We start from the raw sequence: 27698 nt of genomic DNA on the forward strand, positions 1-27698 counted from the left end.
AGCGAGGTGCTCCTTTGCCCTTTCCCCCAACTTCCTCACAGAAACAGAACAAAACAACGGAAGGCCTCCCTACCAGCCGCTTTGGAAGGGCCAGGCTTTATCGGGGAGTTCAAAGGCAAAGCGTGGAACAGACCTGCATCTGTGTTTCCCCTCGGGATGGTCTCCTATAGTACGAACCATTCCTCATTACAGAGGGATTCTCTCCTTCCACTCTCTGTCCAGCTATCCCCCCGCGGGTGCTCAGAGACCCAAGTGGAGAATTAAGCTATGACCGTGAGGCCCATGGGGGATCTCTGGACAGCCAAGCACGCATGCTGGGATCTGCTCACCCACTCGGCGAGCCCTGGGGGCCATCCACAAAATCCTGGGCGGTGATGCCCTTGAAGAAAAGCAGATTTGGGAACATTTCCAACACGCTAGGGGCCACGGATCTGATTCAATGCTCCAAATACGTGAGGAGCCCCAGGTGCCAGCATTTGAAGGTCTTTCCCGCCACCTGTCCCTCGCCGACCTCCCTCCATGACCTCTGTCCCACGGCAGTTTTAGAGAAGACAACCTCGATTTCTGCTGTCCCAGCAAGTATTTCCTGCCCCTGAACCGGATCCATGAGGCTTCCATCGGTGACCCCAACAGGTCCCAAGCAGGAAAATGGCCCTGAACAATTCTCGTCACACCAGGAAATTCTCAGGTCAGCAAATTAGACGTGTCTATGCACTCACTCGAGGACGGGGTCAGGACCGATGCTGGTGTAACTGAGGGGCAAAGTCGCTCTTTCTCGGGTGGAAGTGCCCGCTTCCGGGGGAGGTGATGTGATGAGGGACATCGGGAGGCGCTCAGCAGAGTGGAGCCCGGTTAGGTAAAGGGGAGCCAGCCTCCCACTGCAGCCTGGGGCTGGGACAGGTGCACAGGGAGGGAAGGCCGGATGTGCACGAGGCCGGATAGCAGAGCAGATCACGTAGGGCCCCCAGACCAGGTTCGACTGGATTCTACTGTGAGCCACATGGGAACCTGAAGAGTTTCCTGTGGCTTCTGTAATGAAGTCCATGAAAATACATTTGAGTGGCGAACACAGTGGGAATTCATCCTGTCACGGTCTGCAGGCTGGAAGCCCAAAATCAAGGTGTGGGCAGGGCCACGTTCCTCCGAAGGCCGTAGTGGAACATCCGTCCTGCCTCTTCCAGCTCCTGGTGTTCCTGTCGTCTCAGGTTATTCCCGGGCTCGTAGATGCATCACACGGGTCTCTGCCTCCGACCTCACGTGGCCAACTTCCATGAGTCTGTCCTCTCGGGACATTCTCCTCCCTGTGACTGTCTTTGTGTCTTTCCTCCTCTTCTGATAAGGACACCGGGGCCCACCCTACCCCAGCATGACCTCATCCTAACTAATCACGGCTCAATGACCCTGGTTCCAGAGAAGCTCATGAACGTGGGGGGGACACTCTTCCCCCCCGTACAGAACCCACAAGATAGAAGCGACGCCATATGACTTAATTGTAAAAGGCTCACTCTGGCTGCTGGTAGGAGGGCACAGTAAGTGCAGAGGTGAGACAAAGAGTCACAGGCCATTGCCTTGGCAAGAGGGACTCAGGCGGTCACGGTGGCAGGGAATGGAAAGAAGGTGAACCGGTGGGACCGGGGACGTGCTTTAAGGGCAGAGGCTACAAGACGTATTGAGGCAGAGAAAGAGCCAAGGAAAACTCGGGAGCCTGGCTTATCCAATAAGTGGGAGAAGCAAATGGCCGCTTACTTGGGGAGCCTCGCAGAGGAGAAAATCAAGAGCCTGGTGTTGAGCACGTGACACGTGAGGCTCTCAGACATCCACGTGGCTCTGGTGGGCAACGGTGAGACGTCTGGGGCTGGAATGTGGGGGTGTCCTAGGGACAGAGAGACCGGGACATCAGCCTAGAGAGAGGATGTTAAAGCCATGGTGCAGAAGGAGACTAGCCGAGTGAGCGGTCCTGGAGCAGAGCAGAGCCCTACGGTCTCACTCCCTGCACCTTCCGTCTTCAGAGGCCAGGGTGCGGAGGAGGGACCAGAAGGGAAGTGACCGTGGGGACAAATGAGTGCCCCCAAGAGACTGACATGGCAGAGCCCAGTTAGTGACAGGTCCCAAAGACGCTCAGCTCTCTTGTCAACTGCTGGGGTGTGTTGGGCAGATACAGTAGAGGACAGATCATTGATTTGGCAAAATGGCATCACCTGTGCGAAGGCAGAGCCACTCAGTGGGAGTCTTGGGGATGAAGACTTGAACCAAGTGGCTTAGAAAGAGTAGAGAAGTGGAGACAGGAAGGATTCCCAGCCCTTCCCAGGAGGTTTCTTGGGAAATGAGGCAGTGGCTAGAGCCCGATATGGGAGGGGGTGAAGGATCATTGCAGGACTGTAATATTGGGGGGTTGGGAAGGACAGGGCATTAAGATTATTCTAGTTCGCATCCCTTGTGTGGTAATGATGAAAAAAAGCAAGAATAATCAGCAAGGTTAATGCCTCTAATGACTTGTCCTGGGTCAAAGAGTTGGTTAATTGAAGAAATGGGATAGAACTTGATTTCTTGACTCTTGGCTGTTTTTCCACTAAAAGGGTAAGTGAGGAGGGTAACTCCAAATGCTACTCGTCAACAGAGATATATGCCCTTAATTTTTTTTGGAACGTTTTACTGACTTGTAAAACAAAGACAATGTAAAATACAGGAAATGTACAATTACACAAGTACAGCTTGATAAAATTCTACGACCTGAAAACATCCATACGGCCAACACCCAGACCAGGAAACAGACACCTGCAACATTCTATCACTTCCTTCCAGGGCAACAATTGTCACACCATGGATTCTTTTCTTGTACTTAATTACATGTATTTCTCTCTTGATTAAGTTTTTGTTGCAGAAGTTTCATGTTTGTAAACGTCCTTCAAGAAGTACTGAGGAGGTCATGGTAACCAGAAAAAGCCCATTCTCCATCCTTCCAATGAACCGGGTGCTGTGCTAGGTAGAGTTTTCAGTGAATGTTAGCTGGCAAATGTCAAGGGCTTGGTTGTTGGTTGGGAAGATGTTTCGAAGGCAGGAAAGATTTCTAGGCTCCCAGAGACCATGCGGTTTCTCACACGTCTCTCCCTTGGGCCTGGTAGGTGGTAGAGAAGAGTCTCTTTCCATCAACCACCTGGGGTTTGAGTTTGATGCTCACTTGAGGGAGGTGGGATTGAGGTATAAAAAAAAAAGTGAAAATTCTACTTATCGGTTCCCTGTTTCCTTGGACTCCACCAAAGTTCTAGATTTAAGCATCATAATGAACCTAACTTCCTCTGGATCCTGTCAGAGCAGGTAAGTGTGTCCCAGTGTGAAGACCGCTCACCCTTGAAGGTGAGGCGAGACTGTCATGAACAGCACACACCGGGGAGGCCCCGGAGCTGTGATCAGCGAGCCCCAAGGGTGTTGGCTCCCGCATGGGGAGGCCCCGGAGCTGTGACCAGGGAGGCCCCGGGGCTGTGATCAGCGAGCCCCAAGGGTGTTGGCTCCCGCATGGGGAGGCCCCGGAGCTGTGACCAGGGAGGCCCCGGGGCTGTGACCAGCGAGCCCCCGAGGGCATTGGCGTCAGCCTGGGGCAGCGGTGTTAGTGGTCCCTGAGCAACGCAGCGGTGGCCCGTTTGCCTCCCGGCCAGTTCTCTAGCCACAAGATCCAAAGTCCGTGTGGTCAGCTCCTGGGAGGCCCCCAGGCTTCCTTAAGCCTTTCCGTGTCTGAGGAGGACAGGATCCCATGGCACAAGTCAAGGGAGAACTGAGCCCACCGAGAAATCTGGAGAAGAACCTGCGAAGAAGCAGTTCGGGGAAATGCGCTCGCTCTCGGCGCTCACTTTGGACGAAGCCAACACGTTTCACCTGGTAAGTGTGCACCCCACCTTCTTCTGCTCATGTGCCCTTAGAGTCTCTTTTGTGAGAGGTGACTGTATGCCACCTTCCCCAGAGAACAGACAGCTGGGAAACTCACCCAAATGTCTCTAATCGAAGGGGAAAATTGTACACTATTCAACAAATTCAGGATGCGTAGACGATTTCGGCCCAGATATCCTTCCTTGTGTCTGGATGGCCAGCCCTGTCTCTGCCCCTGACTCAAAATCGTCACCAAACCCACCTTAATCTGGTGCTGGGGAAGACGGTCGGGGGAAAGACTCAATGACTCTTGGTTTCTACACCACTTCCCAGCACGTACGGCTGCAGGGTAACGATAAATAATTAACAACGAATGAACACATCAAACCCAGAAAGAAAAATGCCTTCTGGGCCACGTACGATGAATTGCTTTTGTTCTTGGTTTGCTAATTAGGAAATCAGCAGTGTTTCCCTTCCCCTGGGACAGCTTAGCCAGGGCTCTGTTGTGCTGTGCAGTTTTATATATCATGTGAAGCAATTTATTGGTCCTGAAAGGGTATAACAGTGTCTGTAATTAAATAGCTGGCATCGAAACATTAAACATTCATCAACAGAGTAATAAGATGCTGAAGCCTGAGTGAGCTGAGTTCAAAGATCCTGTGGGGAGGCACCTCATATACAAATGCAGGGCGGATTCTGCCCGGGGTGTGTCCCAAAGTCCACAGGTGTGGTGCTCGGGGCCTGGGGGACAGAACGAGGGTGTGGAGGCAGCACACAGCCAGGGAAGGACGGGGCCAACTGAGGTCTCAGGTGTAAACTTGACTTATAGAAACGATAAAGATTCAGGGGCGCCTGGGGGGCTCAGTCCGTTGGGCGTCGACTTCAGCTCAGGTCATGATCTCACGGTTCGTGAGTTCAAGCCCCGCGTCGGGTTCTGGGCTGACAGCTCGGAGCCCGGAGCCTGCTTCCAATTCTGTGTTTCCCTCTCTCTCTCCCCCTCCCCTGCTCATGCTCTGTCTCTGTTTCTCTCTCACAATGAATAAACCTCCATATATATATATATATAAAGAAACAATAACGATTCATTTTGGAAACTCAACTGTTCTTATGTGGAAATGGTCTATTTTGAGGTCCCACCTGGGTGAAGTACAAGAAGGTCCCAGGACGGCCCCCAGAGGAGCCTGCCTGCCTCTTCTCGTCCGTCTGTCAGCTGCCCTGAGCCTCTCTGTGTCCTCAGGTGTGTGGCTGATGGGGCCACTGGGCTCTGAGCTGAGTGTGGTCCCCACAGAAAGAAGACAGTCCTCCGGAGGAGGGGGGGGACGTGCAGAGGAGCCCCAGGTCCATACCCGGATGGGGCCTGGTCCCTCAGGCCCTGCGGCGATGTGTGCCCCTCTTTGTGAGGCGAGCAGGCTCGCATCACGGAGGGACCAGCAAGGAAGCTTCCAGTTCTGCCCCGTCGACTGGGCTCTGTGGCTGCCGAAGGCTGACCGCACACCCACTTGCAAGCAGGGCCGGGCTCGGGGACGAGCGTACGGAAGTCACCCCGGGAGCCCGAGGGGGCCACAGCGCGAGCCTCTGTCCCGGGACGCACCCCTCCCCGACGGCTCAGGGGGCCGTGTGCTCTCGGACCAGCGGGGCCACCAGCTCAGACCTGGTGGACTTAGGAGGACGAGCATCCCGCCCACCTGGGTTGTATCGCTTGACGACACGCTTTTGTGCTCGAGGCCGGAGAACATCCTGTGACACGTGGGCAGAGAGAGAGCTCGACGGCACCCCATAGTGAGTGGGGGCGCTCCCCCGGAACACACCGAGCAGCCCGTGCTCTCCTAGACCCGATGGACGGACGCCAAGGCCTCGGGGCAGAGCACGGATCTCCTGGCACACAGACGGCTGGATGCAGAGGGAGCAGTTTTCCCCAAGGTAGGTGTGGAGGGTGTGGGCCCCAGAGGAGGGGAGCAAGGGAGGGCAGGTGAGGAGAGAAGGCGGGGCTCAGGGCCACCAAGTCGGGATGCCCTGAGGCCACAGCTAGGGCTTGGGTCGGATACCCGGCTCCTGACCCTGCCAGGCGGGGTTGGGAAGTCCGGGCGGGGAGTGGCGTCGGGCTGAACAGCGGCTGAAGACTCATACGAAGGCCTTGAATGCCATGCTAAGAAGTGTGGCCTTCAGACGTAGATGTGATATCTCAAAGGCTTTCCAGTGGGGGGAAAAAAAAAAACCTACTGCCTTTCCATACGCAGTTTGCAAAGCGGCAAATGTAGCTCCCCGGTCCCGGGACACTGGACATTTTCACGTCAAGTCAGTTCCTGTCCACTGGATGCAAGCCTCGGGCGGAGTCGGGTGTGGCCTCACCCCCGGGGAACTGAAGGCTTTAATGATAAAACAAAACCTATCACCAGTATAAAAAGTTGTGCCCGGGCACTGATTTAGAATAATTAAAAACTGTTCTGATTTTAAGTTAATAACAACTTATTTAAAAAAAAAAGGGGGGGGGTGGTTGAGGGGGACGGTCAGCCACCAAGTGGCTTCGCCCACGTAGAATGACACAGGAGTCTACAGTAGCCGTTCGCTCCTAGTTGATAAAAACGGAGTGCCTTGCATGTCTGAACAACTCGCCTCTAAATCTGAAAATCGCTGCACGAAGCAGTGTGAAGTTTCTGTCGTGTGCGCGACTCTTTGATCCATGACAGGGCGGTGTGTTTTTACTGTTCCGAGTATGGCCGGAGGCAAGGCCGTGTGGATAGTAAAAAAAGTTGATGACACCCTGTTTTCACCCAGGACACATGAGCACACAGGCTGCGCGTGGTAAATCTCCAGTAATTCCAAACGAAGGCGGGGCAGAGGCTTTCGAAATTAATCGTTGAGGTTCCGAAAGCCGAGACCGAAGGACGTGGACAGAAACCGGTTCTCTGCCTCGGTGGGGTCTGTGTTTGCTTTTGCAGCGTCTGATTTCAGGGTCACCCAAGAAGGGTCCCTCTCCTCGACCCCCAAATATTTCCTCTCTCAGTTCAAAGACGACAGAAATTCATGGCATTCAGTCACATGGTTTCATACTACAGCCGGGTCCGGTTCAAACGGAAGGTAGCTGGGGGTGGTTTGTCCCTCACACGGTGAATGAGCTCCAAACACAGTGTGCATAGACACAATGGGCTCCCTCCTGATTCTTCTTCAAGGTCCCGTTTTGGAAGGACCAACGTGGGACTCAGCAGTCTGAGGGGCTGCGGAGGCTGGGGGCCGTCCCCTCCCACAAATTCCGGCTCCGGAATGAGTCTTCTGGGAGAAGCAGGGATCCCAGGGGCCATTCTGAGGGTTCATTGTTCCCACAGTGGGGGCAACAGTTGTGTTTGGCCCGCTTCCCTCCCAGCGGGCCCCGTGTGCCCAGGAATGTCATCAAGGTGTGGGAAAAGAAGCCCTTTCCCTCCACAAGCCAGGAGAGAGTGTGGCCAGGGCTGAACCAGGCTCCAAGAGATCATAAAACCCCGTAATTATAACAGTGACCTAATCACACGCTTGAAGTCGGCTTCTGAAGTTCAGGTTGCTGCTGCTTCTCAGACGCGGCCTCTGCCCTGATTACATCGGCCGGGTTTCTGCCGAGGAGGACGCGAGACCTGGGCCCGCTCTGCGATGTGTGTCCCTGGTTGCACGTGACCAGGTCGGCCCCGCCTTGGCTCGTTCCCGCTCCACACGCGGTGGTTCAACGGTGATGATGTTTTGATGCGTGTTGGTGTCTTCCGTGCACACGCGGGCTCGCTCTGCCCCTACGAGCGTTCCAGCCACGTTCACGGTAACGGACTCGCGCTCTCCTAGCAGAGATACAAGCACGTGGCCTTCACCTTGTGGGCGGGTGCCCCTCTCCCGGGTGCCCCTCTCCCGGGCGGCTTGGGGAGTAGGTCTGCGTGCTCCAGTTTCCTTCTGGAAGTTTTTATGTGGAGGCCGACCTTCCTCTTGGAGGGCCAGAGAGGGCTCTATCCACCAAGCCTCACTCGCCTGCAGGGTCTGTAGGTCTGTGGCCGTCCCCCTGTCAGGGACGTGCCCGCCTCACAGAGCCCCTCCCACGGGCCGCACCTGAAAAGCGTAGCCTCCCACGCGACAGGGCACGCGGAAATGCAAGCGGGAGATGGCGACTGTCAATACACACATATACGTCAACATTTCCCCGCAGTGACCTTGTGGAGTTCGCACGTCATTAGTAATTACTGCTACCTTGATACGTTCCTGGGCCAATCAGCGTGACTGCCCAGGGACGCTGAGAACCGTGGTTCCCAATAAAGTGTTTTCAAGTTCAGCGAGAATGTTTACCGCCTTCTTTTCAGAATAAAGCCCGTGGGCCCTGAAAGCTCTTCGCCCAGGCTATTGCTCAGTTCGGAACTGCCAGGGTTAAGTTGACCGGTGTCTCGGGTCCTGCCCTGGCTGAATGGCAAATGCCCTTAAATAATTAACAGCCCTTAAATAATTAACAATTTCATGTCATAGCTTCACGTTATAATGTATATGTGTATTTGCGTGTGATGTTTTTATCACATTACACGATACTTTGCTTGCCTCCTAAGTCTTAGTACAGTGAGCCCATCTTAATATCGCAATTATGTATTATGAGCATCAGCGAACATAAAGTGATGCCTTCGGGAAATAGCCAGGGCTCGCTGCCTGTGCGGGCTGCTCGGATCACAGAAGTTATTCGTGTCTTTCATTAATTTCCTTATAATTGCGATCGTTCCAGTTCCCACGAGGACCCCTTACGTGTCACCGTTCCGAGTGCAAACGTCCAAATAAACATATAGTTTATTACATGTTTTATATGATTTAAACCAATCAGTCGCTGCTTTGAGCACTCGTAGTAAAGGTAGAAAGGCCTAGTGTGTATCTGGTAAAAGGTCAGGTATGGTGATGTCTATTTGAATTGTGAATAGAATTTGCCACTAAAGTTTGGGCTCAAGACTGAGAAGCTGAAGTTAGCCATAAATCTCTTGGATCCTGACCCAGATAAATGGGAGTTTATAAAAAGAGAGAGGAAATTTGGGGCGGAAATGAGCAACGGAGTAGGAATCATGGCTGACATGGATCGAAAATGTATGAAATGTGTATTCCCCTCATTACAGGAAAAACTATACCCCCCCCCCCCCCCCCCCCCCGCTCTCCCCTGTCCCGACCCCACACTGGGCTGCTGGTTCATTCATTTGTTCCACAAACATACAGGGCACTCAATGCAGGAACAGGGATTAAAAAGACAGCCCTGACCTCAAAAACTCCTATTTCGCTGGGTGAGGCGGGCGAATGGCCATTTCCACAGTCGTGCTGGCCCGCAGCACCCGGGAAGTGCAGGCAGCAGGGACCCCGGGGGCGGGGACAGGGACAGCCACCGCGGCAGACGCAGACGCGGAGCGCCGACACGCAGTGGAGCCGACGGGGTCGCCTGCAGCCCCAGCAGATCCGCTCCCGGTGCAGAACGCAGGTGGGGGACCCCGCGCACAGTGGGCGTCGTCCCGGCTCGGCTCGCGGTGTGAGCCCGCCCTGTGTTCACGGCCAGGACAGCAGCGGGAGCGCGCAGACTGTGGTCAAATAACCCGCATCGTCTCCTCACCACGCGGACGCAGGCGAGGCTGCCTCGGCGGTAAACAGTCTGACCCCCGCGTGACGCGCAGCCCCCCTCCAGGGGCCCTCGCTCCCCCTCTCCTCTGCAGGACCTCTCCGCCTCCATCCAGAACCTCCCGGGCCCTGACCCCTCTCGGACCATCCGAGCCTCCTCTTAACAAGGTCACAGAATATGTGATCTTTCAAAAACCTCTGAAGGAACAGCGACACCTGGGACCCACCACCCAGTTTACACAGATCACGGCGAGGAGGGGGCACCGCTAACCCTCTGCAGGACTTTGATGCTCCCTCCCCTCCTCCCTCCCCTCTCCCTTCCCCTCCCCTCCTCCCTCACCTCCTCCTTCACCTCATGTCTCCTCCCTCATGTCTCCTCCCTTCCCCTCCTCTCTCCCCTCCTCTCTTTCCCTCCTCCTTTCCCCTCCTCCCTCCTGTCCTCCTTCACCTCTCCTTTCCCCTCCTCCCTCCCCTCCTCCCTCACCTCTCCCTCCCCTCCCTTTCTCTCCTCCCTTCCCCTCCTTCCTCCCCTCTCCCTTCCCCTCCCCTTCTCCCTCACCTCCTCCTTCACCTCTTCCCTCATGTCTCCTCCCCTCCTCCCTCCCCTCCTCCCTTCCCTTCCTCCCTTCCCCTCCTCTCTCACCTCTCCCTTCCCCTCCTCCCTCCTTCCTCCCTTACCTCTTCCCTCCCCTCTCCTTTCCTCTCCTCCCTTCCCGTCCTTCCTCCCCTCCCCCCTCCCCTCTCCCTTCCCCTCCCCTTCTCCCTCACCTCCTCCTTCACCTCTTCCCTCATGTCTCCTCCCCTCCTCCCTCCCCTCCTCCCTTCCCTTCCTCCCTTCCCCTCCTCCCTCACCTCTCCCTTCCCCTCCTTCCTCCTTCCTCCCTTACCTCTTCCCTCCCCTCTCCTTTCCTCTCCTCCCTTCCCCTCCTCCCTCCCCTCCCCCCTTCCTCTCCTCCCTCCCCTCCTTCCTCACCTCTCCCTTCCCCTCCTCCCTCCCTCCCCCCTTCCTCTCCTCCCTCACCTCCTCCCTCACCTCTTCCCTCATGTCTCCTCCCTTCGCCTCCTCCCTTCTTTTCCTCCCTCCCCTCCTCCCTTCCCTTCCTCCCTTCCCCTCCTCTCTTCCCCTCCTCCCTCCCCTCCTCCCTCACCTCTCCCTTCCCCTCCTCCCTCCTTCCTCCCTCCCCTCCTCCCTCACGTCCTCCTTCACCTCTTCCCTCATGTCTCCTCACTTCTCTCTTCCCTCCCCTCCTCCCTCCCTTCCTCCGTCCCCTCCTCCCTTCCCCTCCTCCCTCTCCTCCTCCCTCCCCTCTTCCCTCCCCTCCTCCCTTCCCCTCCTCCCTCCCCTCCTCCCTCCCCTCCTCCTTTCCCCTCCTCCTCCCCTCCCCCTTCCCCTCCTCCCTCCCCCTCCTCCCTCCCCTCCTCCCTCCACTCCTCCCTCCCCCTCCTCCCTCCCCTCCTCCCTCCCTTCCTCCCTCCCCTCCTCCCTCCCCTCCTCCCTCACCTCTCCCTCCACCTCCCCTCTCTGTTCCCCCCTCACCTCCTCCTTCATCAGCAGGAGGTCAACCTTTGGACACCATACAGAGGGGAACCACATGTACATTTCACGGGTTCTCTTCCTATGTCCACGGACCACATGGCCACACCTGGAGCTGGAGCCCACCCGTAGCTCATCCTGCCGTGGCCATGAGCGGTGTGACCTCCTCACCGTCCTCCCTCCTAGAGATGAGGCTCAGACCAAGGGAGAAACTAGGCTATTATGAAAATCTCCGTGGACAGCTTCACTCTCAGCCGCAAGGAAACCACCTCTGAGATGAGAGGATGGTGTGACCGATGGCTGGGCCACCCTGCTCCAGAAGGGGGGGGGGGGGCATGTGGCTCCAGCGCCCGTGAGCACGCAAAGAGGCTGTGTCCTGGTCCCCTCCAGCAGGTGGCCTGCGGCCCACACCTACACTCACGGGAACGGCCGCGCTCGCCTTAAGATGAGCACTTCGTCCTCTACAGGCGTGGGAGGCGAGAGCCGAGCGACTGGGGACGTGCCCCATGACGCCCCCCGGGCCGGACGGCGTACCTCTGCAGGCTCCCCCCACCCGGTCCTCACCGCCCGCGTCGCCTCCCCCGTCCTACGGAGGGCTTCCGAATTTGTCCCCAACCAGTTTTTAATCACGACGCCTGCCCCCTCCCACGTGCGTTTCTTCGTCAGACGGAACCGTGTGCTGTCCGCAGCGCCTGTCCGTCCGTCTGAAAGAGGCTGGACGAAAGACACTTCGGTGGCTCCAGACCTTGTATTGAGCAGCAAAAACTCTTAATTACGCATTTGGTTTCTCAACGAATTTTCACAGGCAAGTGGACACTCAGCTGACACGGGCCCAGTGGGTGTCGCACAAGCGTCCCAGCGAACAGCCAGAGTCTCATCGGACCATACGCTTCACGTCTCCAGAGGATGATTGATCGGCTTTCTTGGTTCCAGGAAGCCCAGGTTTGCCGGCCGGCCTCAAGATGGCATTTCCTGGGTCTGTTGTCTGTCGTCCGCTGACCTGTGGAGCCGGAGAAGGCCGGGCCCGAGCCACCGCATGCTGGTTCCCGACGGAGCCAGGCGCCCCCCAGAAGGCCACGCTGTCCTTTCCCAAGAGGTTTATTTCCCAGGCTGGGAAGGTGGAGGTTGCCAGGAATGGGACCGCATCCCATCACGTTTGCCTGACTCAATATTTCCCACGCTGCTTTTGTGAAATGGTAACTAATGTGACACAAATTTTAGGAGGGTTCCATGATCAACTAAGTTTGGGAAAGATGGCATGTGTCCTGGAGCTGGGAAGAGACTAAACTTTTTTTAAAATTTATTTTGAGAGAGAGGGAGAGGGGGAGAGCACAGGCACAGGCAGGGTAGGGGGGGAGAGAGGGAGTCCAAGTGGGCTCCATGCTGACGGCATAAGGCACGATCTCATGAACTCTGAGATCTCGACCTGAGCCGAAGTCGGACGCTTAACTGACTGAGCCCCCCAGGGGCCCCAAGACAGAATCTTAAGCAGGCTCCACGCTCCGCACAGAGACCAGCACGGGGCTCGATCCCCCGACCTGGGATCATGACCTGAGCTGATTCAAGAGTCAGACACTCAACTAACTGAGCCACCCAGGTGCCCCAAGAGAAGGAACGTTTTTAACTGTGTTTGATCCAGCTTCCATAACTATTTTTGATCTTCCCCCTTACACACACACACACACACACACACACACACACTACTATAACATGTTAATATCATTGACCATAGCTTGAAAACAGTGCTGTAAATTGCAAAGATTGAATTTCTTAACAGCCACGCTGGGGCTGTAGCTCCCAGGGGCCCCTCCTCGCCAAAGCAGTAACAACACCGACAAACGCGAGGTCATGTGTTGACACGGCTTGTGTTCACAGCGCTTCTGGACCCTCTTTCGGAGCCACTGTCCCAGCCCTCAGCAGCCTCCGATCAGAGCCTACCATACTCAGCTGCTGGTCTCAGAAAACAAGGAGACTCCTTCGCCGCTCCCCGACTCTTCCCAATTTCAAATCTGGAGAAGCAGGTGGGTGACAAGTTCGACCTCCTCCCTCCTCCCCGCCCACTTTCCCTCCGGCCAGACTGGCTTCACCTGTCAGAGTTACTCCTTGGGCATCAATCAGAGCCTCTCAAACGCCACAGGATTTCCACCAAATAAGTTATGTCACGCTATAGGGTAAGTTATGCACGAACAATGCTAACATCATCAAAGAAATAAGTCAGAATTGCCTGAATGTGGCAGTTTTGATGAGCACTAAATCCTTGTTTTAGGATTTTGGAATAGCGACATCTCCCCCAAGAGGCTTTGGCTTTTTTACTCCCCCCCCCCACCCACCCTAGATCATAATACAACATCATGCCTCATCATCAGCTTTGATTTTCTCCAAAACAATCTGATTTTCTGTCTTTGAAATTTCAGGAAAATGTCGAATATGCACTTTCTGGGCGTCTTGCAAAATGGGAGGCGCAATCTTCACATAATCATTGTTTTTGCAGAATGAATTTCTAAAAACTCAAATTTTTTCCTATCTATTTTCCTTGCAAGTTACCATGAACTTGAAGGAACACGGCCTCTGACCCCTGGGCATATGAGGCAGGTGCTGGTGGCCACCACAGGGGTCTGGCCTAAGTTCCCGAAGCTTCTCGGGCTGATAAGACCCTTGCTAATCCCGTAACACCCACGCATCACCTTTCTTTGGCATGTTCAGATTCATCTAACTGGAGAGAACCTGACATTTGCTTTTTCTAAAGAATGCCCATGTTTCAGGTCAACAGGATTCACTGAAGGTACAGGCCTACGGCAGAGTAACCCTCAGGTCACCGTTGTGACTGCCAACGTTTTAACGTGTCGCTAAGAGGAGGCAGTAGGCAGGTAACTCTGGAGCGACAGAACGCACAGGGAGGGGCCCGTCAGCTTCTGCAGGGGCAGCAGAGATGGGCGGACCTGTGCAGGGGGCAGGTTATCTGGTGAATGATGTCAGGGAAGGCAGACAGGACAGCTGACCGTGGGATGCGGGCTCCTTTACGTAAAAGCTCCTCTAGGACACGACCTCCCTGTCCACCCTCTAACGCTTTTCTGATCACCGGTTTTTAGAAAAGAAAACCTTATTTGATGGCAGGAGGCAGACCTTCGGGGGCCATCCCGAAGCCACCGGGGTTCCCTGTGGACGACCCCATGCCGGAAGCGGTGCAGAGCGTCCTGCCGGAGCGAGGGTGGGACAAATTTGACGAAGGAGGGCAGAACAGCGAAGACTGGAACCTGTATTGCGGGACTTCCTCCTGCCGGATGACTGAGCGCGTCAGCGTGAAGCCGGGGGCAAGGGCTGAACCACCACCCGGGCACCACCAGGCGGACCGGAAGGACCGCCTGGCCAGGCACCTGAAGCGCATGGAAGAGGACGTCCGGCGGCCCCCTGCACGAGTTCATCCCGCTGACGTTCGTCATGCCCATGACTACAACAAGTTCATGGCTGAATACTCGCGGGAGAAGCACGTGACGGGCGCAAAGCACAGCTCCCGGATCTGCAAGCCTGTGGAGCCGTCTCGCGGGACGGGGATCATCATTTCCAGTGACATTAAAGACTTAGACTTTGATGATACATACATAGTACGGAAATATACCTGCCACCCTTTCCTCGTGGGCAGAGGTAAACCTGACCTCCGCATCTGCGTCTGTATCACGGGCTTTAAGCCTTTGACCATTTACATGTATCAGGAAGGGTTAACGCGCTTTGCCACGGAGAAGTTCGACCTGAGTAATCTGCAGAACAGTTATGCCCCCTTGACCAACCTCAGCATCAACAAGTCCGGGGCCTCGTATGAGAAAATCAAAGAAGTGATCGGTCGTGGCAACAAGTAGACCCTCAGCCGCTCCTTCTCTTACCTTCACAGCTGGGACGTGGACGGCCTGCTTCTGTGGCAGAAAATCCACCACGTGGCTATTCTCACGGGGCTCGCCATCGCTCCCTCGGTCCCCTTCACGGCCAACTGCTTCGAGCTCTTTGGGTTTGATATTTTGATTGGTGACAACTTGAAACCGTGGCCGCTAGAGGTCAACTTCAGCCCTGCCCTGTCCGTGGGTTGTTCGGCGGACGTGTCTGAAGAGAAAACTCATCCACGACACTGCTGAGCCGATTTACTTGCAGGGTCTGAGGCACGGGAGGGCAGAGGGTAGTGGCGGTCCCGGGGGAGCGGCGGGGTCCCCCTCGCGGAGCTGGATGCCGGTGGGCTCAACCGCGTGGGCAGAACCCTTCCTCGTGAGTCCCTCTTTCCGGTCACGGGCACACCGTTTAAGGAGGAATCTGCAGTGAAGAAAGCCGTAAAGATATGTCCCAAGAGTAAACGTGCCTGCCAGCCTAGGGAAAAGGAAGAAAGACCTTCTCCTTTCAACAGGAGAACCCCCCCAAACCAAGCCAAAGTTAAAGGGCAGACACACGCCCCACAAAGCCTCATTCCGATCGTGTCCCTCATCCAAGCGTGCGCCCACCGGACAAGCATCGCCCCGTGCGTCGCCTCCAACTAGAGCAAAGTGCCAGGTCTCCAAGAGGGGAACTTTGTTCTCATTTTTCCTTTCAACGAAGCAACTTTTGGAGCTTCCAGGAATAGATTAAATGTCAGGAGAATAATCCAAGAGTTCCAGAAATGAACGAACAAACAACACTCCCACGTGGCAGAAAAAGAAACAAAGAGAAGGTGACACGGCTTTTGGAAAACCAAGGATTCCCTTGCCTGGGGACAGCAATGGCTCGGCCCCTGCCCCTCTGCATTCAGCACGTTGACCACGTCGCCGGGGCCACCGATGTGGGCGTAAATAGAAATATAGCAACCCTGACAAAGTAGAACATGTGCAAATGATGATTGAATTACATGACCTAACTGGTGTATTTGCTCCGATTTCTTGGGGAAATACCACACAGCCTCTTCCCTGTCCTTGGAAATGCTTTATCACAATTACACTGTGCATTTACCGAAACACGAAAACCAAAGATAATTAGCGTATCTCTTAAGGACTCTGAGGTGAAAACGGTACAAAAAAGGCTAAGGGTTAACTTTTTGTTTCTGAATACACCATTTTATGTTCAAAATTATTTTTGTCAACTTGATCAGTCATCGGTATGAGGCGAATTAACAGGAAACCTTCCCCCAGGGTACCCACGTGACTGTTATGTATAGGTCCTGGGTCCTAAATCAGACACTGCACCACATTGCTCCCCACTGGGGTCATCCATCAGCCATATTCGGAAGAGTGTCCCCTCGTGGTTGGCCCCGTCACTGATAGATTACCATCCCAGCATGCGACCTCGGAACCTTCCAGATCTAGCCTTGTCACTCCTGCCACATCAGAAAGCACTGAAGAGTCCTAAGACACAAAAGCCGCAGCATTTACTTGAAAACATCATGCTGAGTGAGAAAAAAGCCAGACACAAAGAGCCACACGTAGTAAGATACGATTTACAGGAAGCATCCCGAGTTGGCAAGTCCAGACACACAACGTGATTGGTGGTTGCAGGGCCGGGGTGGGGGCGCGGGGGCGCTGACCGCGAGTGGGAGCGGGGCTCCTCCTGGAATGTTCTGGTGGTGGTTGCACAACATCATGTGCTAGATGTCACTGATGGTCAATTTTATGTTATGTTTATTTCACCGCAATAAAAAAGAGAAGTTACAGCAAACCATACTTAAGATATGCAAGGATTAACTATTGGGGCTGGGGACACAGAGTGGGTGATACAGCCACCGAGGGACAAAGGAAGGAAGTGGCTGCTCTCAGTGCCCACATACGATTCCTTATGGTGTTGGCACTCGCAGCGGCCTCTGAACACCTAACAGAATCCTACTGTTCCAACTGAATGGTTCAGAAAAAAGGGGGAGAAGAAAGTTCCAGCAGTTAGCCCGGAGGCTGGACTGTGTATGTTGCTCATTGCTTGGTTTCAGGCATAAGCACATTTATTTACTCCCAGCCTTATTCCAGAAGAGATTTGAAGGAGTCACGTAAGACTGTAAGCACATCCAGATTGCCCTGGTCTTCTATCTCAGCTTTCTACTTTATAGCATTTGGCAAACCAAGGAAAGGGCCTCTTCCGCACATATGGAGACGCACTCTAACGAGACCAAGCCATGTGGCTACCATCACCCGAAAGCCAGAGATTAGATCTCATACCCCCTTTCATCTTGAGCAACAACTCAGACGTGAGGATGAACGTCCCAGAGACGTGCGCAGCACATAACGTTAAGGAACGATGATTTCATTTGAGCATGTGAACCTCTGCAGCCCCGGGTCCGCTGTCCGGAAAACACGCACGATCCGGGCAGTATGCTCGTCAAGGCAAAATGCGGGCCAATTAAACTGAAATAATAGTGGGCTAACGTTAGACTTGCAAAGGCGACGGGAAGCCTATGTGTGCAGAGTTTGTATCAGGTGCACGCTTGTGTAAGGGACACGGAGGGAAAACAGAGACGCGGTATTCTGGGGGACAAGAGCCAAAGCCCCAAAAGTCCAGAGACGTCTCCAGGAGATAGGAGGTAGTCCCTTAAAAGAATCCTTGGGTTTCCACCTCCGGGGAAATGGGATATGTGTACCTTTCCTTATTCCTTCGCAAAGTACGATCGAAGGAGCTGGGACCGCACCAGGGCACCGGGGCAAACACAGGAGTCATGGAGGGGAAAGAAGGGCAGTCCCACTAGGGACCCCAAGCCAAACAGGGTGTTGAGTTTGGGGCTTGGGGGGGGGGGGTGCCTCATACTCCAAACTGGGCACTATAGGAGCTGACAATGCCAATGGACACAAAGACCCAAGAGTCACTGCGAGCGAAGGACCAGGAGACGAGCAGCTGAAGGGGAATTTAACTAAAGGAGCCTGCGGGACGCTGGGCTCTTTGACTCCAGGAAATCTCTAGGGAGCTAGAAACGCCCTGCAGTTGGAGGTGAAGGTTCTTACTCCATTTCAAAACTGGATCCCATCTCCCTTTGACTCGAGGTTAGAAGAAGCCAGCAGCAGGGGACGCAGGAAGTCATGAGAATCTCCCGGAAGGAAGGGGGAAGTAGGAGAGAAGTGTGCTCCCGGGACACAGCGGTCACACTGGGCTGGAGTGCGGCCCCCACCTGCTCAGCCCTCCCGGTGCGGAGTGGCCCCTGAGCCGGAAGCTGCTGGGTAACGTGCGAACGGGTCGCAGAGGCATGGTGGCCGGCAGGGCGAGGCAGACCCCGGGGGCAGGCCGTGCAGACTCAGCTCGGGCCGGCTGCCCTCGTGGGCATGCGGGGAGCCTTGCGGACACGGGCAGACAGAGGGCAGAGCCCCGCGGCGGTCTCTTCAAAACGTGACCTTCCAGACTCTTCTTGTCTGCTGTGTAGACTCCCCTTGTTTGCCCGTGAGCACTGTGCAGACTGGAGGAGCTTGTGTGGGGCCTCTTGGCTGCCCTGCAGGCGGACCCCACGAGGAAGGGACAGTGCGAGGTAAGCTGTGTCCCCACGACCCCCGGTGAGATGCCCACGTCCCCAGGCGGGGTACCCCGTGACCTCCCCGTGAGCGGTCACGGCCTTGCAGTAGAACACCAGGCGGGGTAGCCGAGGGGTGAGGGAGGGTTCCCGGCTTGCACCGCGGGGAGATGGCCTCAGGCCGGGGGGACGGGCTGCCGGGTTGTTCCTGCCGGACTCGGCCCGCGCCCGGCTGGGCTCACTCCTCCCCCAACCGCCCTCGCCTCCCTGTGTGGCTCTCCCGGGTTCAATCTCTCACTTCCTTTCATCAGAAAGAAATTCCTTCTCTCTCTCTCTCCGCCCTCTGTGTGGAAAACCCAAGGAAGACCCTGGCCTACCCTGACCGTCGATGACAGGACAGGCCTAGGTGGCGTGGATGTCATCATCCCGGGGGGTGAGGGGGGTTAGGGGCGCCCCCGGGGAGCAGGGGGAGACTTTGCTGGAGGCAAGCGTGGGGTGCGGTGCTCAGAAGGGGACCTGGCAGACACGGGGGTTGCCTGCAGAGCAGATCGCCTGTGAAAACGGAAGGGCGGTCAGATGGGGAGATGCAGGGAGACTGAGGCCGGGAGTGGCCCCTGAGCCCTCGACGCCTCCTGAGTCAGGTGGACAGCAGATGTTGGGTGGAATCTGCTTCAGGAGAAAGTTACGGAAGGGTCCCAGACACCCACGGGGACTCGGATCCCTCCGCGGTCAGGACCAGGACTGAACAAAGAACACAGCCGAGCAGCGGCTCTCGGCACCAAGTGAGGGCTGCCAAAGTGGTCACTGGCCTCCTGGAACTTTCTGGACCCTCCGCCTCATGTGCCCCCCCCCCCCACCATGTTTCACCCACAGCTGCTCCCAGAGGACGGGCCCCTCAGAGGAGGAGGAGCCCAGCAGACTCAGGAGCTCAGCTCGGGGCTGGGCCTCCCTGGCCGTTGGCATATTGTGAAGGGGGTGGGGGTGCCCATCGATCCAGCGGGGCCGTGCAGACCACATCAGTGCCTTAAACTGGGGCGGATGAGCATCCCCTGAGACCCTCATAGTCACGTCACTTGTCTCTTCTGAGCTGGAAAACTGGGATGAAGTCTGGCGGTGAGGGTCCCAGGGCACCTGCCTCTGGGCACCCCCGCGGGGGAATCTTCCGGCCTCTGGCTCTGCGGCACTGCCTCCTCGCGGAAACGCAGAAACCACCTAAACAAGCCTGGACCACCAGACGGGCACCAATGCTGGACCCACGAGGGACACCGGTGCTTTCCGAGGGCAGACGGGGGTGAGGAGGGTTAGCTCCTGCCGTGGGAAAGAGCACACATCCCACGGTGGGCTGAGGGCTGCTGCAGCTGGCCTGGGGGTCTCTCGAGAAGAGACTCGGGGATCTGGGCAGGAAGTCCAGGGGCCAGGGCAGTAAGTCCTGTCCCTGAGCGCACGGCGCCATCAGGCAGAAACCTGGCCACTAGAGGACAGAGAAGCCACAGAGCTGCTCACTAGAGGCAGGCGACTGGAGGTGGGGATGGAGCCAAGGACCCTCCTGGTCTCATACGTCCACCACCCCGTCATCGGAAACTTGTGCGGGAACGCGGGCTGCGGGGAGAGCCCTGTTGAGTGCATCCCTTCGGGAGCCCCCCAGGAGGCAGCAAGGGCCCCAGGACGTCGCATCCTCATCCCGGGACCTGTGAAGATGAACACAGCTGCAAAACCAGCAGCACGGGCCCTCCCCCCCCAGATTCAACGCTCCGTGCACCGCTGACCTTCAGGATTTTTTCCTCAAAACCCTTCTGCCCTAAAAGGAACCAAGGTTCCTGGACAGTAGCTGATGCCATCCCTTGAGGCAGGAGAAGTCAGGAGGGGTCTGTGTACTGGGTCGAATAGTGTCCCCCCAGAGTTCACGTCCACCTGGGGCCCGCAAATGTGACCTTGTTTAGGGTCACATGTGGTCTTTGCAGAGGCTTAGGATGAAGTCATTGTGGAGTCGCACAGGCCCTAAATCTGATGGCCGGTGTCCCTGGAAGAGGAGGGAAATCGGGGCACAGACACAAACAGCGGAACGGCCACGAGGACACGACGCAGAGCCCCAGCCCCTGGGCTGTCACAGGCAGAGAGCGCCAGGAATCACCGCAGCCCCAGAAGCGGTGAGGCCAGGGACAGCCTCCCCGGGGGCCTCCAGAGGGGGTGTGGCCCTGCTGCGACCTCAGTCGGGACTCCTGGCCTTCGGGGACCGTGGGGGACAGACTGCCACGGTGTTCCTGCAGCAGGCTGCTGTGGTTTGTCACGTTTGTTACGGCAGCCACAGGGAGCGGGGACAGGCTGTCCGCCACACGCTGTTCCCAGTGAGCATCACATACTGAATCTGTGAATCAATTTTTACTTCTTTGAGAAGATCTAACCTAATTAGAACCCACCTTCATTGTTTTAAAATTTTTTTTTAGACTTATTTATTTTTGATAGAGACAGAGAACAGTAGGGGAGAGGCAGAGAGAGAGGGAGACACAGAATCGGAAGCAGGCTCCAGGCTCCGAGCTGTCAGCACAGAGCCCGACGTGGGGCTCGAACCTGCAAACTGCGAGATCATGACCCCAAGCTGAAATCGTAACGCTTAACCAACTGAGCCACCCAGGCGCCCCTACAACCTACCTTTAAATGCTCAAGAAAAAGTGGTTTCAAAGTCACACTGACTCGGCTGAGCGTTACTGAACAAAGTCCTCATGTTTGTGACCACAGCCTTCTGTGTTCACAGAGCCTCTGATTTTGCAGAACCAGCAATAATCAGGGTTATGGTGACCCCGTCACGTGATGGACTTGCTCACTTGTGCCAGAACTAATTCCCAAAACGTCCGGGGCACTATTGTCACAGTTGGGAGGCGGGGCAAAGATGCAGGAGGCCTGGGGTCCGCCCCGATTTGCTCCGGGCCCCTGGCGGGGGGGGGGGGGGGGGGGGTGGGGGGGGGGGGGGGTTGGGGAACACAGGTAAGTAGGTGGTGGGAACGCAGTTTGGGACAGGCTGAGGGGGGGAGGGGACCAGCGGACTGGAGGGCCTGCCCCTGCCAGGAGGGTGGATCATGGAAGGCTTTCCAGAAGCATAGTGGCCTCACCAGCCTCGGGAGGACAACGGTGGCGGCTCGTATAAGATGGGGCGGGGGCTCGTCCCAGGGAGGGGGGCTTGGAGAAGGCTCTGGAGAGTGGGAGGGAGAGGCAGGCAGGGCAGGTGGGGCCAGAGCGGGATGAGCTGGGATGCCATGCTCTAAACACAGATATTTTTCTTCGGGAACACACAGAGCACTTCCAAGGCAAGACTCCGGTGAAAAAGGGGATGACTCCGTCATGGATCTTCTCCCACCCACCCCCACAGCATTCCCGGAAATCTATGTGTCACAACGCACAGACAGGCTGAAGTAGGGAGCCTCCAATCTGCCTGGAGGTCTTGGGGTCCTCATTCAGAACCCGAGCCAAGCTGGCCCCCTTCTCGAGCCTGAACGCTCACTGTGCTTTTTCTAGGCGTTTTTCATGCTGCCTTTGTGACCAACTGCATCCTTTTATATGCTGCTTGCAAATGCGTGTATATTCACAAAATAATGTTACTGCATAATCACCAGACTCCACAACCAATAAGAGACTTGAGAAGGTGCTAGGAAGCCTTGAGGAGGTGCTAAGGAGCCTTGAAGAGGTGCTAAGAGCCTTGAGGAAGTGCTAAGGAGCTTTGAGGAAGTACTAACAGCCTTGAGGAGGTGCTAAGGAGTCTTGGGGGAGTGCTAAGAGACTTGAGGAGGAGCTAAGAAGCCTTGAGGAGGTGCTAAGGAGTCTTGGGGAGGTGCTAAGTAGCCTTGAGGAGGTGCTAGGGAGACTTGAGGTGCTAAGTAGCCTTGAGGTGGCGCTAAGGAGCCTTGAGGAGGGTTAAGAGCCTTGAGGAGGTGCTAAGAGCCTTGAGCAGGTGCTAAGAAGTCTTTGGGGGAGTGCTAAGAGCCTTGAGGAGGCACTAAGGAGCCTTGAGGAGGTACTAAGGAGCCTTGAGGAAGTGCTAAGAGCCTTGGGGAGGTGCTAAGAGCCTTGAGCAGGTGCTAAGAAGTCTTTGGGGAGTGCTAAGAGCCTTGAGGAGGTGCTAAGGAGCCTTGAGGAGGTACTAAGGAGCCTTGAGGAAGTGCTAAGAGCCTTGAGGAGGTGCTAAGAGCCTTGAGGAGGTGCTAAGAGCCTTGAGCAGGGTGCTAAAAGCCTTGAGCAGATGCTAAGAACTCTTGGGGGAGTGCTAAGAGCCTTGAGGTGGCGCTAAGGAGCCTTGAGGAGGTGCTAAGGAGCCTTGTGCTAAGGAGCCTTGAGGAAGTGGTAAGGAGCTTTGAGGAAGTGCTAAGGAGCCTTGAGGAGGTGCTAAGAGCCTTGAGGAGGTGCTAAGAGCCTTGAGCAGGTGCTAAAAGCCTTGAGCAGGTGCTAAGAAACTCTTGGGAGAGTGCTAAGAGCCTTGAGGTGGCGCTAAGGAGCCTTGAGGAGGTGCTAAGGAGCCTTGAGGTGCTAAGGAGCCTTGAGGAAGTGGTAAGGAGCTTTGAGGAAGTACTAAGGAGCCGTGAGGAGGTGCTAAGGAGCCTTGAGGAGGTGCTAAGGAGCCTTGAGGAGGTGCTAAGAGCCTTGAGGAGGTGCTAAGGAGCCTTGGGGAGGCACTAAGGAGCCTTGAGGAGGCGCTAAGGAGCCTTGAGGAGGTGCTAAGAGCCTTGAGGAGGTGCTAAGGAGCCTTGAGGAGGTGCAAAGGAGCTTTGAGGAGGTGCTAAAAGCCTTGAGGAGGCACTAAGGAGCCTTGAGGAGGCACTAAGGAACCTTGAGGAGGCGCTAAGGAGCCTTGAGGATGTGCTAAGAGTCTTGAAGAGGTGCTAAGAGCCTTGAGGAGGTGCTAAGAAGTCTTGGGGGAGTGCTAAGAGCCTTGAGGAGGCGCTAAGGAGCCTTGAGGAGGTGCTAAGGAGTCTTGGGGAGGTGCTAAGGAGCCTTGAGGAGGTGCTAAGGAACCTTGAGGAGGTCCTACGAGCCCAACTGGAGTAAATTCCACCTTTTTGGAAGAAAGTATGAAATGCATTGCACTGAGTCCTGATGACCAGTGTGCCCGGATGCACACACACCAGCCCCACACCCCATCCTGTTCTGATTCCAGACCTCACACACGAGACTACCCAGGAGTTTGGCAGGTACATGTCCTGAAAACCGCCAGTCAGGCCAGTCTTCTGGCTCCTGAACACAGTTTACCCACAAAAATTTCATTCGTTTCTCCTCGCTCACCAGGAACAGAAGTTTCATTCTTTCTATTTGGTACAGCGGTGTTTCATTTTGTCTGCTTTAGTGAAAATTCTCAGGATAAGCTGATTCAAAATAAAACAATCAGCAAGTTCGTTTTTTTTTTTTTTTTAGCCAAACCTAAAGCAGCTTTTCCATAACGGATTACTTTTATCTGTTAATCTGAAAGTGACCATGATCAGAAAGGAAAAGTCCTCTGTCCCACATAGCTGAACTAGAGTGCTTTTATTTTCCTTCAGAGCTGAGACAGCACATTGTCCCTGGGTCACTTTATTATTTTTTTTAATGTTTATCTATTTATTTTGAGAGAGAGAACACGAGCAGAGGAGGGGCAGAGAGAGAGGGAGAGAAAATCCCAACCAGGCTCTGAGCTGTCAGCACAGAGCCCAACGTGGGGCTTGAACCTACAAACCATGAGATCATGAGCCAAGCTGAAGTCAGATGCTTAACCGACTGAGCCACTCAGGCACTGTCCCCAGGTCACTTTAAACAGCATTACCAAAATATTGAGGGCTTCAGTAATGCGTGCACGATAGACTTTAGGACTGAAATAATTACGGGTACCAAAACATGATTTTTCATGTCGATCAAATGAAAACACAAGTACATATTGAAACCGTGTACATAAACCCACATCTTGCGATCAGATTTTTCAAGAAGGTATTTCTCCCCTGTGACAGGGAGACTCTCCACATTAGTATAAAAACCAGCTAACTGCCAATGTCCTGCTCATGTTCAAGGCAGCCTACGAGACAGCAAAATAAACAAGAAATGGGTCATCGTTTTGACTTTGAGATTAAACGATCGTAAGTCTCAGGAGGTGGCTCGCTGTCCTTGGGTCGGGCTCCCCATGGGTTCACTTTGTAGTGACTAGAACCGTCTTCCTATCTGACCTGGCAAGGTCATGGGTGTTAGAGGTCACGGAGGGTCAGGCTGAGCCGCTGTAATCCCGGAGGAAGGGGAACCCTGGCGTAGGCGCAAGTTGAAACCACCTGCGGACGAAAAGAAGCCGGTACCTCTTCATCAGTGGGCCCGAGGGGGCTGCCTGCTGAGCACCCGGCTTTATCTCTGTCCTCCCGGGCCTGTCATAGGGTAGAGCTGGCTCTTGAGATGAGCGAAGAGGGGTGGTCTTGCTTGGGTCCTGGAACTCATGCTTTCACGAGCCCCCTGTTCTCCAACCAGTGTTGATCTAACCACCTGTCCCGACCAGGAAGCCTGGGGACAAGGGGGTCTCTTCCTTGACAATTTCTGGATGACTTGGGTTGTCCTAAAGTTTTATCTGTTCCCCATCATCTCGGGCAGTGAATATACTATCAGTTTTTTATGTCTGTTTTAGCAAAGAAAACTATAATTGGGAAGTCACACAGAGCATTGGGTGTTGAAGGACGACCCGCTTCTGTCCAGGACCATGTTTCCAGCCTCATATCTGAGCTTCAGCCGCCCAGACGCACACTGGGTTTCCTGGTAGCCCGTGGAGTACACAATCTTGATGGTACCATCGGGGTATTCCCTCCTCTTGAAGCAGGACGTTTGAATCTCCCTCTGCCCGTTGCTGAACACAATGGTTCTGTCACCGCTCCTGACGGGGAAGAGTAGCCTGGTAAGCCAGCCCACTCGGCGGCCGGAGCTGCCCCTGTGCAGCACGCCGGGGCTGCGTGGGCATGAGCGAGGTCCGGAATCCTCATTCCAGACCTTAGTGAGCGAGGGCAGAGAGCGTGAACGGCCAGAGCAGGGGAGGCGCACAGCGGGTTCAGGGTATTGACAGAAACTGGGTCGGGCTGAGAGCAGGTGCACTGGGGAATGACAGGGTGGTGGGCCTGCTCACGCAGTCTGAGGTCCTGGGCTGGAAGTTTTACCTTGAAGGAGAGAGGCGGGGTCGCAGGGGACTAAGGGACCATGATGGATAATCGTTCAAGAAGAGTGACCCAGAGCCCATGTAGACTGCCCTGTGAGGAAGCCGGGAAAAGTCTATCATGACATCGGGCCACGGGGAGCCGGCCAGGTACTGATGGCCTCGGGTTTTACCCTCTGCACATCGGGCGTCAGGGAGGAGCGTGCCCTCGGAGCACTTTCTCAGTGTGTCTCAGAGAAGTTGTCCTGCTATCGACTCGGGTTTCTAGACGGGGGCATTCACTGAAGACTCGAAGTATTTTTTTGGTTGCAACTCAAGATGACCAAGGTCAGGGAAGAGAACAAAAACCAGTGTTTTCATTCATGTTCTCCATAGAGGGAACCAGATCAAGGTCATAGACAAAACCTCAGGGCCAGTGATGTTATTTTCGATTATTACCCTTACACAAATACTTAGACTTCTACAAAAAGTTGAATTACTCTGAAGAAATGCTTGACCGTACACACCTGTCGTGAAACTGGCCTTTCCACACTGACAGCTGTCCCGTCAGGAAACACAGTCTCTTCGCGTCCGTCACTCAGACGTTTCACTGTCCCATCCGGAAACACGGCTTCCTTTGAGCCATCAGGGTGGTATTTTTCTGTGGAAAACATGTTTTAAAAATGGCTCTCCCTAGTCTCCCTGCTGTGTCTCTCAGCTGCTCGAACATGTTTTACGGCGACCCATCCCATAAAGGATTAGTATTCAAGACTCAATTTTGTATCCTGCTCTATCATTTTTATTTGAATATCTTGTTCCAGGCAGATTGACCATCTTTGGTCTCATTAGAACACGAAATCTGTACTCTCCCAGCTTTGCTCAGATTATCCCCCCAGCGACATTTTTCCTTTCCTTCCATGTGTTCTCTGGCTCCTTCAAGGTAGAAAGTCGTCATCGATCCCAGAGCAGCTTGGGCTTCTGAACGCCTTTGACCCTTAACTGTTGTCAGCCTTCACTTCTGGTTTTCCACAGTGACTCAGGGTGTCAGACCGGGAAATGTGGTAAAGATCCTGACTCCCTCCATAGTGGCCTCCATGGACAACACTGACTTACAACCTGATGCAAGAGGTAGAACGCTTAGGGATATCTGGTGGGCTCAGTCCGTAGAGCACACAACTCTCGATCTCAGGGTCATGAGTTCAAGCCCCACTTTGGGCGTGAAGCCAAAAAAGAGGGGCGCCTGGGTGGCTCAGTCGGTTAAGCTTCCGACTTCGGCTCAGGTCACGATCTCACGGTTCATGAGTTTGAGCCCCGCATCGGGCTCCATGCTGACAGCTCGGAGCCTGGAGCCTGCTTCGGATTCTGTGTCTCCCTCTTGCTCTGCCCCTCCCCCACTCACGCTCTATCTCTCTCTCAAAAATAAATAAACATTTAAAAAAAAAAGAAAAGATGTTGAATCCAATTTAATTGACCCATTTCTATTTGCGTTCTTAAAATATTCATTTGCTTCTTTTTGTTTTGTTAAATGTTGGCAGTTGCTGGCAGACAAGAGGCAGCCCAAATATACGTGAGAAAAATAAATGTGGTGACAAATCTGACAACCGAAGAAAAATTCTACCATTAAAATAGTTTTTAGCAAAAAACTATAAAAGCTTGTTTCCGTGTGGTAATTGATGGACCGCCCAGAAGAAATTGGGGGGCTCTTTGGAACAAGACTTTTGAACACTGAATTCACGGACTTCCCGGTACTACTCAATGGACAAGTCTGCTGATTTGTACGGATTTACAAGAACGCTGTGCGTAACGCACAAGCTCATCTATAAAATGTCAGGAAAACGAGGCCTTCGGCTCTGCTCCCGAAATGCCGATCATGGGTAGCAGTTTTGAAGGTACGAGACGTGCCTCCGAGGACAATAATAGGGCCTAGAATTCCCACGGAGAGAGAATGAAATACGGATCGTCAAAATACCTTTCTCTTTTGGGAGACCTGAATTAACCATCAGTCACCTGAGGCGGCACGTGTGAACTAGCAGGTGTAATGTTCCCTTCTCAAAACCTTGCTGAAGGTCCCTGAGGACAGCAGTTGCTCTGGGGTCCGCCTCTCCGCTCACTTGTCGAGTCAGAGCCTAAAGGACAGGTCGTGACAGTAAAGAGCGTCGCTGGAAAGCACGTCGAGGAGA

At 54.7% G+C, this 27698-nt stretch overlaps 1 protein-coding gene and 3 long non-coding RNA genes across 4 annotated transcripts; all 4 read left to right on the plus strand.

Annotated features, from left to right (window-relative positions):
- The first annotated feature begins 1578 nt into the window (after positions 1-1578).
- Positions 1579-7264, plus strand: LOC128777610 (uncharacterized). Its single transcript, XR_008422814.1, has 3 exons — positions 1579-3873; positions 4992-5781; positions 7032-7264. It is a non-coding gene; the product is annotated as an uncharacterized LOC128777610 (long non-coding RNA).
- Positions 7265-13717: 6453 nt separating this feature from the next.
- Positions 13718-16398, plus strand: TTLL2 (tubulin tyrosine ligase like 2). Its single transcript, XM_019412779.2, is given in 7 exon segments — positions 13718-14364; positions 14366-14420; positions 14423-15068; positions 15070-15149; positions 15152-15338; positions 15340-15416; positions 15419-16398. Coding segments are annotated over 7 exon segments (1575 nt in total). The 5' UTR covers positions 13718-14085; the 3' UTR covers positions 15670-16398.
- Positions 16399-17943: 1545 nt separating this feature from the next.
- LOC109245426 (uncharacterized) lies at positions 17944-26944 on the plus strand. The gene is made up of 3 exons (XR_002070877.2): positions 17944-18422; positions 25024-25287; positions 26459-26944. It is a non-coding gene; the product is annotated as an uncharacterized LOC109245426 (long non-coding RNA).
- LOC128777611 (uncharacterized) lies at positions 21726-23773 on the plus strand. The gene is made up of 3 exons (XR_008422815.1): positions 21726-22248; positions 22636-22673; positions 22731-23773. It is a non-coding gene; the product is annotated as an uncharacterized LOC128777611 (long non-coding RNA).
- Positions 26945-27698: the final 754 nt, after the last annotated feature.

The sequence above is a fragment of the Panthera pardus genome, unplaced genomic scaffold, assembly GCF_024362965.1.
Source record: "Panthera pardus isolate Hobbes unplaced genomic scaffold, ASM2436296v1 HiC_scaffold_17, whole genome shotgun sequence".
Classification (NCBI taxonomy): domain Eukaryota; kingdom Metazoa; phylum Chordata; class Mammalia; order Carnivora; family Felidae; genus Panthera; species Panthera pardus.